This window comes from Bos javanicus, chromosome 7 (genome assembly GCF_032452875.1).
Source record: "Bos javanicus breed banteng chromosome 7, ARS-OSU_banteng_1.0, whole genome shotgun sequence".
NCBI lineage: Eukaryota > Metazoa > Chordata > Mammalia > Artiodactyla > Bovidae > Bos > Bos javanicus.
In genome coordinates this window covers 68153228-68165981 of record NC_083874.1, presented here as the reverse complement: position 1 = coordinate 68165981, position 12754 = coordinate 68153228, and the positions used below count along the sequence as shown (strand labels likewise).

The 12754-nt window shown below is 38.0% G+C and overlaps 1 protein-coding gene across 1 annotated transcript; it reads left to right on the top strand.

Moving 5' to 3' along the window:
• The first annotated feature begins 307 nt into the window (after positions 1 to 307).
• Positions 308 to 12360, top strand: LOC133251547 (hepatitis A virus cellular receptor 1-like). Its single transcript, XM_061424159.1, has 6 exons — positions 308 to 1369; positions 2399 to 2491; positions 5602 to 5657; positions 8680 to 8794; positions 9632 to 9668; positions 12040 to 12360. The coding sequence occupies exons 1-6, from the start codon at positions 1216 to 1218 to the stop codon at positions 12140 to 12142; spliced, it is 558 nt and encodes a 185-aa protein (XP_061280143.1). The 5' UTR covers positions 308 to 1215; the 3' UTR covers positions 12143 to 12360.
• The last annotated feature ends 394 nt before the right edge of the window (positions 12361 to 12754 follow it).

Below are 12754 nucleotides of genomic sequence, written 5' to 3'. Positions count from 1 at the left end.
CCTCTTTTTCTTAAGTTTCACATCAAACTGAAGGGAGGGGATTGAGACTGCACTGTTCTTCAAAATCTTTAACTACACTGTTAGACCCAGGTAGGCAAACTGTAGCCATAGGACCAAATCAGATTATAAGATAAGCTCACCAACAGTTTTTTTTTTTTTTAATGAATAAAGGTTTATTAGAACACAGCCTCATCCATTCATGTATATACTATCTATGACTGTTTTCAGGGCTTCCCTGGTGGCATATGGCATCTCTGTTATCCAGCTATGTTAATGATGTGAATTAATCCACATTTAGGATGCAGATATGTTGGGAGGGTGCCCTTAGAACTGACAGAAGTGAATGCTATTTATTTGGTCAATAGTCTGGTTCTTGGGAACTACTATTTGGGCTCTAGTCATGTACTGCTGAGAGGACAAAGACAGCTTCAGGCTCTAGACACTTTCCCCGCCCTCACAGATGCTTATGAAGATATGTAAATCTGATATGTATGACTAGTCTTTACAAACTGCTTCAACACAGATCCCATGTGTCATTTTTGAATAGCAACACCTCCCACAATACCATCCTTTAAATGCCGCTGTTGCCTTGTTGTGACCATGTCTTCACTCCCTCTTCAGTCACAGATTCTAGTTGACCCATGACAAGAACTTGGAGTTCATGGGAGATAAGTGCTGAGTTCTGCCTGGGGACAGTCTCCGTGGTTGTGTTGGTGCACAGGCCCAGCACGAGTCTCTTTTTTCCTGCTGCTTGATGAATCCCTGCTTTCATGTTGATTTCTAGCTCCACCTACAACGACAACGACCACCACCACTACTACTACAACGACAACTACCACCACTACTCCAACAACCACCACCACTACTCCAAGAACAACCCCCACTACAAGAAGGACAACTACCACCACTACTCCAAGAACAACCACTACAAGAAGGACAACTACCACCACTACGCCAAGAAGAACCAATAGAAGAAAGAGAACTACCACCACTACTCCAAGAACAGCCACCACTACAAGAAGGACTACTACCACCACTACTCCAAGAACCACTACCACCACCACCACTATTCCAAGAACAACCACCACTACTAGAAAGACAACCATTACTACTCCTCCAACAACGACTACCACTATTACAACAATCACCACTGCTACCCCCAAAACAACCATCACCACAACTCCAACAACCACCACCACCACTATTTCAACCACAATGGTCACCACTGCTCCAACAACCACCACCACTGCTGTGCCAACAACAATCAACACCACTACTCCAACCATGACAGTCACCACTGCTCCAGTGACAGCGAGGTCCTCTACTTCTGCTCTTCCAATGCCAGCACCCACAAAGGACCTCCAGCCAGGTAAGCAAAAGTACTTGTAAGTGCAGAAGTTTTCAAAGTCAGGATATGCACCATCCAGGGCACTATGTTAAGGCATATGGACAATCTAGGGTAGGGATTCTTAACAGGTTTCCAAACCTGGCTTCACAGAATCTGTGAACAATTGCACCCTCTTATGTTCATCTTTTGTAACTTTAAGCATTTTCAGAGTGAGAGGGACCTATGGTTTTTACTAGATTATCAAAGGAATCGTTAATAGCAAGGAAAAAAAAAAAAAAAAAGCCAGACCACTGGTCATGGACATATAAGAAGGATGGTCCATTCAGCCCTGTTTAACATAGAATTATGAGGAAAAAATAAGAGTGCCAGAACAGGGCCAAGTGAATGAGATTCTATCTTACAAGGAGCTCTGAATAGAGATCATTTAATCCATTTTGAAGCGTAATCCAACACTTGAGGTGAAGTTAATGCTTACTCTGTATCCTGTGTCAGGAAACATGCTAACGACTTTATAATACTAAGCCTCTTAATTCTAATGACAACCCCAGGACTGATGCTAAAGTTGAAGCTCCAATGCTTTGGCAACCTTATGCAAACAGCTGACTCATTGGAAAAGACCCTGCTGCTGGGAAAGATGGAAGGCAAAAGGAGAAGAGGGTGGCAGAGAATGAGATGGGTAGACAGTATTGCTGACTCAATGGACATGGGTTTGAGCAAACTCCAGGAGACAGAGAAGGACAGGGAAGCATGGCATGCTGCAGTCATGGGGTTGCAAAGAGTTGGACACGACTTAGCAACTGAACAACAAAAGAAGTATAAAAAGTGAAATAATTCTATTGTTTAGCTCTCAGATCATTATCTAGATCAGATTTATTCATGATAATGAAATGCTTACATAGCAGGTAACTACCATAAGGACATCTATTAATATATTTCTAAGAAAGAGTCAAAGGGTAATTTCTGATTTAGTTTTGTTTGTTCTTTCTGCTGCGGGTGTAAATTTTCCTCCACTAATTGAACACTACTTTTCCGTTCTTGTCATTCCTATAGCTTCTTTGTCTTCTCCAACTCAGACAGCAGAAATCCAGCCTACTACCCTGTATGAAACAAACACCAGCTCACCATGGCACTCTTGTTCAGCAGGTAACTTCAGTTTCTTTCCTGAACACCTGGGAACATTCAAATTTTGATAAAATACTAGCACATTGTTCAGAGCACATATTCTGAAATAAGACAAGCGTGACTTGAATCCCAACAATGGCTATTCCACTTAGCTATGCAACTTGAACAAATGTCTTATTACCCTCTTTGAATCTGTTTTTATCCTTTGGAAAATGGAGGAAATATTACTTATTCTTACAAGCGTTATTTGAGATAAAGATCTGGGGACACAGTTACAAGGTAAGTGATGGAGTTGGAACTATGACCGTTACTTAGAATGTCCAGAAATACGTACATTTGAGTGACACAGGCAGCTTGTATGACTTGGGATCATCCACATACATATCCACATTTTTCTAAATAAAATGAATCAGCCTTGTCTTTAAACTTATTTCTAGGCATACTTTCCTGGACAGAGCCTTAAAACAATTAAATCCAAACTGGTCCAGACTGAACTGGTCGCCTGTTTATGCTTCCTCTAAGCCCCAGACACTACACAGATTCAGGAGGCTTCCCTGCTGCCTTGTCGAGCTTTCATTTCACATGGACACTTTGAGTTGGGTTGAGGACATGGACACCAGAGCCAAAGAGGCAGGTCCCACAAGGATTGTGATATTCCACTCCCAAAGACTCCAAGTTTTCCCTTGTTTGGGAAAGTCTATATTCTTTTGAGATGTAAGATTAGTTTGTTTTTCCTATAATGGAGAAAGATGATATTGAATTGTCATCTCTCTGAGCTAACTCTGTTACCCATGGTGGTATATTTGGAGAGTGCCACATGTGAACCCCTTTGTAGTGCAGAACTGGCTTATTTTGTCCATGTGCCTGTGAAGCATCCAAACAAGGTCAGATTTTGTAAGACTTGTGCCTATGATTCATCATGCTCAGGAGTTGCTAATCTGTAGCAAACACCCAGAGTGGCCTACTTTGCCCATCATTCAAGGAAGCTCTTATTTGAAAATGGACATGCAGCGGGACTCAGAGAGGGACCAGTTTACTTGAAATTAGCTAATAGTGACATTTGGTTTTGAAAGTGGAATCCTTGGTGTGAAGTGTTTCTTGGCACAGAAACAAGGAGAAAGCAGATAAAAATACAGGTAAGAGCAGTTGGGGCAACTGCACCCCACACTTTTAGGCTAAGAGGAAGAACAAAGTAGAAAATGGGAAATTGTTCTCTAAAATATGGCACTAAAACCTGGTCAAGTAGACTTGGCAGCATGGAACAGACATTGCAGCAGCTGTGTCCCCATGACTTCTGTGACTGCTGCCATCTTGGCAGCATCTCTGAGGCCCTTCAGCCAAGTCCTCACAGTGCCTGAGTCACACTTCCGTGGCTTAAAGCCTCACAAAGCCAAGAATGTTAGTCTAGAAGGAATTTTGGTTTTCACAGGGCCTGCACCTACCTTTTCAGATGCACGTGCCAGCAAATTGTTGTGCATTATCTCATTTAATTCTTTCAGGGCAGGTTTAATTCTTGCCATTGCCAGACTGAGGAGGACATTTAGTTCTACTTTGGAGACAAACAGCTTTCAATTCAACTCTCCGCCAACGGCAGTTTCAAGCTGCACGCCCATGGGCAAGTTGTTTCATTCCTCACTACATGTTTGTAAGGAATGAAGGACATGCTATTTGGAAAATCCATTGCACGGTGTCCCTTCCCCTTTGCTCCTATTGTTATATAGCAACATAATTGTGATACCTGATATTTGTTTAATATGGTGTTAAGCACCTTACATGCATCATCTAATGTGATAACTTTATGAGACGGGTGCTATCAACAGCTTGTAGTTCAAGGTTACCCCAGCTAGAAATATAAATACATACATTTACATGCATATGTATGTAATGTGTATGTAAAGGACATTGATCGAGGTCACATTGGTAAGTGACATGTCAGCACTGAAGTCAAGTTTCATCTAACTCAAGTCCATGCTATTTTTTTGTAACATCACTCATTCTATAGCTTAAGGATTTAAGGTTATAACATAAATTATACAGAGACTAGACTGTAGACACTGTCTTTGTCTCTTGAAGAAGTAGTGTCGGAATGTTTAAATTGTAGATACAGTAATGTAAACTGTGAAAATTTAGGGGGATATGGTTATTTTCACTACCATTAGAAAATGATGGTTTTATAGCTCTGTCAGTAGTACAGGAATCTCTGAGACCTGCAGAATTTACATTGGATGGGAACATAGTGTGTGCGGTGGTTATGAGCTGAGGCTGTTGTCCTTTAGTAGAGTTGGAAACTTCAACCATTTCAGCACCTCATCTAAAATTTCGGATTAAGAAAATTGGTATAAGGATGTAAAGTGCTTGTATATAATAGATACTCAGTAAAGAGAGAATCCTGCATTTGACCTATAGTTGCTTAGAAGGGCCAACAGTGTATGTTCTGTGGGACAAAAGAGATGTTTCAAAACATTATTAAAATTTGGGCATTCAAAACTTTAAGGCATAGTATCCTTTTATATTGGAAGTTTAGGTAGTATAAGGTATACTGGTCTTGGGAGTGATGTAACATATTTTCTAAAGCACATTTGGATCAGTGTCTGGGCACACTGGCATATAATGTAGGAGTTGGATGCCACCTGTTTGAGGTATCTTAGTGCATTTCACTCACATTTTGAATGTAAAACCAATGTAATGTTCATTTTGAACGGAGTGGTTCTGCTCTTTGGATGTGTAATGACTTCTGAGCACTCATTGCAAGTTTCTGAGCTGCCATGAAAATACTGATTATTTATCTGTAAGTGGTAATTTTTAACCTAGTTCTGAGAATGGGTCACTCTGACTTGTCTAAAATTGTCAGTAAATTTTCTGTGAGCATGCATTTTTTTCCCCCTCCATAGGGAGAAAAAAAGGTTCATTTTCAAACGGTCCATGACAAAATGGTTAAGAAACACGACATTACTACTTAAGTTAATAAATTTTACTAACTTGGTGTTATTCCTGGGATGCCTACAGCATTAGGCCATATGATTATTCAATGTTCCCTTCATTACCAGAAGGCAGTGTGAATATATTTGGTGATTGCAGGAAAGTTCAATATCTTTTTGTAATTCTTATTAATTTTCTTTCCTGTTGAGCAGATGGAAATGGCACTGTGACCCAGTCTCCAGATCCCCATTGGCATAACAATCAAACTGTAAGCATATTCCTTCCTATTTTATTAGCCTGATTCACTTATATGTCTCTTCTGGAATCAAGTTACATTTAGAGATTATTATTGTCAGACTAGACCACAGATTGATTCTTTATAATTTAAAAAAATAAAGGAAGAAACAATTTGACTCTTAAATAGGGATAGTTTAATTAATTTTACAAGTCTATATAGATGCACTACTTTGTTAGAAATACCTGAAAAGTGATATTTTTCTCTAGGCACACATATACAGCCAAGACAGAATTTCTCCTGACCATAAGATAAGAAAAAAAGAGTGAATTCATTCAGGCATAGTAACTTAACATTATATAACAAGAAAGACTTAGATCATTGTTAGAGAAATAACATGCCTTGAATTGATGTAGTGGAATGGGGGCCATCCCCATCAAAAATATTATGTCAATGAAAGTATGGTTCCTTAAACATAGGCCCCCTGATATCCTTTTCCAATCTAATTTTCCTCCTATAGAGAAATTTTGAGGCCACTGCTGAGTCTTTCTATATATAATCCTCCCCATATGATGACATATTAAGGTCCTAAGGTCTTCAACAACTTTGTGATTCTATGATTTGTGTAATTTGTGTAATTTCCCACAAGTAGCTTGGGAAAAATCCAAGGGACTATAGTCTTATGATGTTCATCAAAGCCTTATCTTTGTGTGTAAGTTAGAAGAATTTATCAGTGAGATTTTTACTTTTGGCTCCCTTGGGTGAAACAACTTTCCTTTCACTATGTGCAAATAACTTTTAGAAGCAAAAAACATGAACAGACTCAGGTATGAGAGTAATCTTGATTGCAAGTGGTGAGAAATTGCAGCATGGACATTGTAAGAGATATTCAAGTTCAAGCAAAGTGGGGTTAATGTGATGTCAAATGGCCTTATGTTGCATAACTTAGTGACAATGAGAACACTACCACGTAGGAATGATATGAAAGATTTTAATCACTCTGATGATATGGGTACTGATTGATCTGATGGACATGGGCTGAATTTGTTGTGCTTGTTAAATAGCAGAACTGCCACCATGTAAATGTCATGTCAGTCAGACTTATGCTAGTTTTAAAAAAAGAAACAAAACTCTGAGAAGATTGTTTTTGACCTCAGTTACCTGCAGGACAGGTATATTCAGTAGCAATTAATCTCTTCTATATAATGTAAGCAATACAGAAGCAAGTTCACAAGAGGTGGTAACACAATCGTGGGATTTTTGTGTCTTGACCGTGAAGAGATGAAGTGTCTCCCAAGTATCTTGAAACCAAGCAGCATATATATCCATCCAATAGGTCAACTTCTTGAGCTGTATCTTAAGAGGAGAATGAACATATACATAAAGATGTATAAAACAAGATATACATTGCTGCTGTTTATAATCATGAAAATGTTATAAACAACCTCAATGTTCAATAATAAGAGATTAATAATTTATCAACTAAGCATGCCCATTTATTGCCACTAAAAATGCTGTCACTGCAGTGTATTTACTGCCATGAGAAGACAGTGTCAATTGTTAAATGAAAAAACTAGCTTTTCAGATAGCATTGGGACTTCCCTGACAGTCCAATGATTAAGACTTCATGCCTCCAATGAAGTAAGTAGAGGTTCGATGGCTGATTAGGGAACTAAGATCCCACATGCCAAGTAGCATTGCCAAAAATGAAAATATATATATATATATTTATTATATATAGGTTATAGATACAAGATAAAATGATGTATATACTGTAGTATACATTGGATATGGTAACTGTGTCTGTTAAGAAAACTACTAGAAAGATAAAATTCTAAGAGTATGTACTGAAAAATGGTAATAGTAACTATTTCTGGATGTTGAAATTATGGTTGATTTTTGTTTTCCTTTCTTTATCCTGAGCTGCACACTCTAAAATGAACTTTCAGTTTTTATGTAACATAATATTTTTTAAAAAGCAAGCAAAGACTGCTTCCTGTAACCCTGTGTTCCATCTAACTGCTTTCCCCGCTACAAGTAAGGTGATAACACAGCTTTTCCCTCCCAAGGCACTGACTGTTTTCCATTTAGGCAAGGACAGGTCAGAGGCTAGGTCACCCTCCTCTGTATTCCTCAGAGTGTTTATCAGGAGGTACCTGAAGTACCTTTCCCAAGAACCCTATTTAATCTGCATTTGACAGAAAAAGAGGTTTGGAGAGGCTAAATAACTTGCTAGGGTCACAGAGCAACTAAATAAAAGTTAATCTGGGATTCTGACTCCAGAGATTAAACTCTTATGCAGGAGGAGACTTGAGACTTAATCTTTTTCTCTGATTTTCACTTCCTTTCTGTTAAAATACCTACCTGGTAGGACATCTTTAGAATTAGAATTAAGCTATGTAAAGGAGGCAAGCATGATGGCCTGGTATATTTTGGGTTTACTTTAGGAAGTTATGATCTGTCACACTAGGAATTTTTTTTCCCAATTGCACAGCATTTTAATTGTTAAGCAGAGCCATGAATCTGAGCAGCTACTTTCATGCCCATTTATAAAGATATAGAATCTTGAATTCTAGTTCAAAAAAGTGTTTTAATTAATGGCCAGTTTCAGTAACTGAACACATTCAAATAGCACCTCCATGGCAACTTATATAGGAACAAAATTGTTTTTGATTAGTATCATAAGAGGATTATTTATGAAAAGAGCTTATTATTTTAAAAATATATATAAATTATAATAATAAAGTACACTCTTTTGAAGCATACAGTTTGAGCTTTAACATATCTGTACCCTTCTCTAAATACCACCGCAAGTAAGATGTAAACATTTCCACCACCCCAAAATACATTTTGAATTTTGAGTTGTCTTAGAATTTCATCATAAAGCTATAACTTTACATCATTTGGTCTTACCCCTCATGATCCAGAACTAGCCAGGGGCCAATAAATAAGGATTAGTCTGGGTATATTATTTTCTGAAATGTTTTCTGCCTATAATGCTAACAAGATCACTTTATTTTTCTGTTTTGTGTTTGATCTGCTGATGTTTCTGTAGATTGCAGCGCTGGCACAAGAAACATGGATGAGCACCAACAAGGAAGTCTACATTGGAATCTCAGTTACTATTTTGGCATTGTTGGTCATGTTTGTGGTATTCTGGATTAGGAGAAGTAAGTCACCTCAGGACTGAAATATTCAGAAATATTCTTGAGCCCACAGGAGTATTCTTGAATCAACTGCGTGTAGCTGTACATTCCATAAGATATCAGTTTCATGTAACTTCTTTGGTTCTTACCTTGTTCTTTTTTATTTATCTTTAATTTATTGTTCCATAAACATGAAGAAATAAGCACTGGTTGTGTAAAGTTGAGATTTGTAAGTCAAAAGCGACTATAATATACAACATTTGTTCCCTCCCATTTTGTTCTTTTCCCATTCCCTCAATAACAATTTTTTATCCCTATTGGGAGTAAAACTTTTGATGGTTTTATAACACCCACTTAATAGAAGAAGCACAAGAGACATTAGGAGGGTACATGATTTCAGAGCTAGTAGAAGAACAAAGTGTTTCACAGTCATCCATGCCTCCTGGTCTCCTTCCACCAGTTGTGTGTGTATGTGTGTGTAAAACCTGTCTTCTATGGGAGAAGCGCAATATTCAGGGTTTTTTTCAGTGAAATATAATGGCATTAAAGTAAGCTAGGGCATGTAGGTCAATACACTAAACCTACGAATCACAAGATACTCTATACTAAGGGGCTTACATGGCCCCTAGAGATTCAAGAGAAGTTACCTGGAGTTATCAGGTTAGGGTCCAGATTGATTTTTTTTCTGCTTCTTTTTAAAAATATTCTTTCTTTCAAATTAATTTTTTTTTGGACTCAGAGCTGTACTGCTTTTGCTCACATTAAAGTAATAATCATAATAATATACTGGTTTGGAAAAAAAATCTCATGAACTCTTTGGCTTGCATGTTTAATTTTCTCTTCATTTCCCCCTCAATTTAGGATATTTTTGCCTGGGGAGCAAGGTGGAGCTACTACGGTAAGTTTGAAATGGTTTGTGTTAATAATGCCTTTTGATGTTCTTACTCTAGTAAACATAAGGAAAATTTCTCTGTCCCTCTCCTCTTTTCCTTCCGAGTTCTCCATTTTATACTCTGGATCCTGAAAAATCTAGTATATAGAGCACCTCCATTGCTGTTCAACCTTCCAGTGATGATTTTAGTATCTCCACGCTGCTGCTGCTGCTGCTTCTAAGTTGCTTCAGTCGTGTCCGACTCTGTGCGACCCCATAGATGGCAGCCCACCAGGCTCCTCCTTCCCTGGGATTCTCTAGGCAAGAATACTGGAGTGGGTTGCTATTTCCTTCTCCACGCATCTCTATATTTCTCTGGAATTGTGTCATAACTGCTAAAGAAATGACACCTCAAACCTTATCTCTTAGAGTAAGAGAACTAAATTGCAGATATTGTTTCAGGGATCGTTTGAATGGGTTTGTTATTTGATTTCATTCAGTGCTTTGTTTATTGCATGTCTATTGAATCTCTATTATATTCCGAAAAGATGAGCAGAACAGACAGAAAACATATAAATGAATAAGCAGGGCCTTTTAGAACTTCTAGAGAAATACCATGGGGAATACTGGAGCAAGGCAGTAGGCTATGTGAGTGAGCCCCAAAGAAGCAGAAGGCAGCTCTGCTAAAATCTGCAGGAAGACACCTCCAGGCTGAAGACCCGCAAAGGCAGTGGGTAGGGACATGCCTCCAGCTCCCCACGGTTCCCACCATCCCCTATTATTCCATACCCAGACTGCTCTGTTCATTTACATTAGTTGTCTGGCCTCACAGGCATTTCAATTTACAGTTTTTGCAAATTTACCCCTTCACCCAATAAAAAATTAAATCTTCTTTGTATGCATCCCTGCAGTCATTTTTTCAAGCATCTGTAAAGGTTGGAAACCACTACCTACTTCCAACAAAATAAACTGCTTCATCTGGTCCAGCTTGGGTTTTAAGCCAAGTCTTTCTTTGTTCCGAATTCGTCCCTCTTTAACTGCCATCCATTATTCTTAGTTCTCTTTCATTGGATGTTTGTACCCAGTCTTTCCTACATCTGAGTTAATCACATGAGCCAGTCCACAAAATACGCCTTGAATAATCTCCAGCATATTGCAAGTGTTCCATACATGCTGGATTTTATTATTGCAGACATGCCCTTCACAACAATAAACCTGTGAGACAGGCAGTAGTATTATTCTCAGTTTATTAATTAGAAAACAGGTTTAGAAATGTTAAGTGACGTCCAAGGTCACATCACACAGGAGGTCTCTTAGAGTCTATAACCAGACTTTTAGGAGTTTTTGACTGTCAGCTTCCAAGAGTGGGGAAAAAAAAACAAAACAAAAGTACTCCCTACAGATAGAAAAGCATGAATGATAACATCTTTTAGTTCATTTTTGTTGTTTCAATGTTTACTTTTTTAAAGTTTCAGTTTTCAATCACCTAGTTAGAAAAGAAAATATTTGTTGTAGAAGATGCTGTATAATATAGGAAAGCAAACAAAACAAAAACAAAAAGGTGTATTTCCTCATGATGTTGTTTTTGGAGGCAGCTATATCACATTGACTCATTTTGAGCTCTGATACCTAACCTGTTTCCACACATGTATGACTAATCTATTTAAAGATCAGAGCAGAGTAATGATTCATTGCATTTCATTTCATTTCTTGGCATGCTTGGGTAACAAAAATAGTGTCTATGGACAACTTCTACAAAAGCATTGATATCAAAACCCCACAAATGAACTTTGTGTACACTTGATGTGTGAGCATTCATGGTATAAAACTCATCTAACCCATGGCTTTCTAATTTTGACTGTTAAGGCAGGGTGTGATTTTTGACTCTGTGATCTAGAACACGCTTAGGTGAAGCAATTGTATTTTATTACATCTGATATGCTCTGATATTTTGTATACTTATATATATTTATCTTAAATACAGGATACATACCACTAAATAACATCACTAAAGGGTCACAGTCCTCAGCTAGAAAAACACCAGCCAAACCATTTTCTGGCCATCTTTGAGATTGTGCATCCTGGTTTAATACTTCAATTTGATGTGTGGTATTTGTCTTCTTAGATTATAAATTTTTGTGTTCTATTGCATGAGTGTCTTGAAAGAGACCAGTGTGAGTTTTTTGAAACCAAAAGGTGTGACTTTCTACCTCCTTATTAAAAATAATTTCCTTCAAATTCATATTCACAATTCTGGAAGCTTCTATTCATTTCATAGGATGTTTGAATGGGGCTCTGAGAAATGCAAATACCCAGGCTTGAATGAATATAAACAAATATGCTGCTCATACTTGAGAAGTGATCTTCTTTTCTCTTACTCATGTTATTGTTTCTACAGTGTGATTCCATTGAAAGATTCTCGCATTGGAGCTTTGAAAAATGCAGCTCTGAAGCCTATCCAAGCAGAAGACAATGTCTGCATTATTGATGACTATCACTAAGTCCTGGATCCAGATTCTAAAGTGCTATGCCTTGACTGTAGCAGACAGTGACCAGACACCGTGTCAGAGTCCTCTGAATCAGCTGAAGAATTTTTCAGTCAGTTTCCCAGGCATTCCTCTGAGTAAGGGACACTGGATAGAGTGATGCTAGCTCAACTGTGTAAAGTCAACCTCTGTCACAGAGTCCTAATTTTTTATATTAAATTGGTTCAAACTTTCTGATCATTGCAGAGGTCTCTTCAAAACATGAAACATACTTCTTAGAATTGTACATTCTCTTTAGACCTCATGAATCCTGTTTTCCATCAAGAATTCTCATTGGGAAGATAGAAAAAAAAACCACTTCTCCCTTAGTTACCAAGGCTGTCAAAGAATACCTGAATACAGCTTAGAATCAGGACATCTAATCTGGGACTTTAAGGACTTAACATGCAAGCACTTCATGATTGTCCTTTTTTTTTTTTTTTTATTAAATCAACTGACTCCAAATGTGATATTGCTTAGGGTCCCCAAGGTTTCAAATCATGGTGTGTACAGGTTTTCATTTACCCAATAGAAAAATGGCAGTGAGCAGTCAGAATGCCTGCGACCAAAAGTCTACAAGCAATAAAT

Coding starts and splice junctions, on each gene's coding strand:
- LOC133251547 (XM_061424159.1), top strand. CDS start 1,216: ATGGTCACCACTGCTCCAACAACCACCACCACTGCTGTGCCAACAACA. Junction 8,795..9,631: donor GGTATTCTGGATTAGGAGAA/GTAAGTCACCTC, acceptor CCCTCAATTTAG/GATATTTTTGCCTGGGGAGC. Junction 9,669..12,039: donor AGCAAGGTGGAGCTACTACG/GTAAGTTTGAAA, acceptor TTGTTTCTACAG/TGTGATTCCATTGAAAGATT.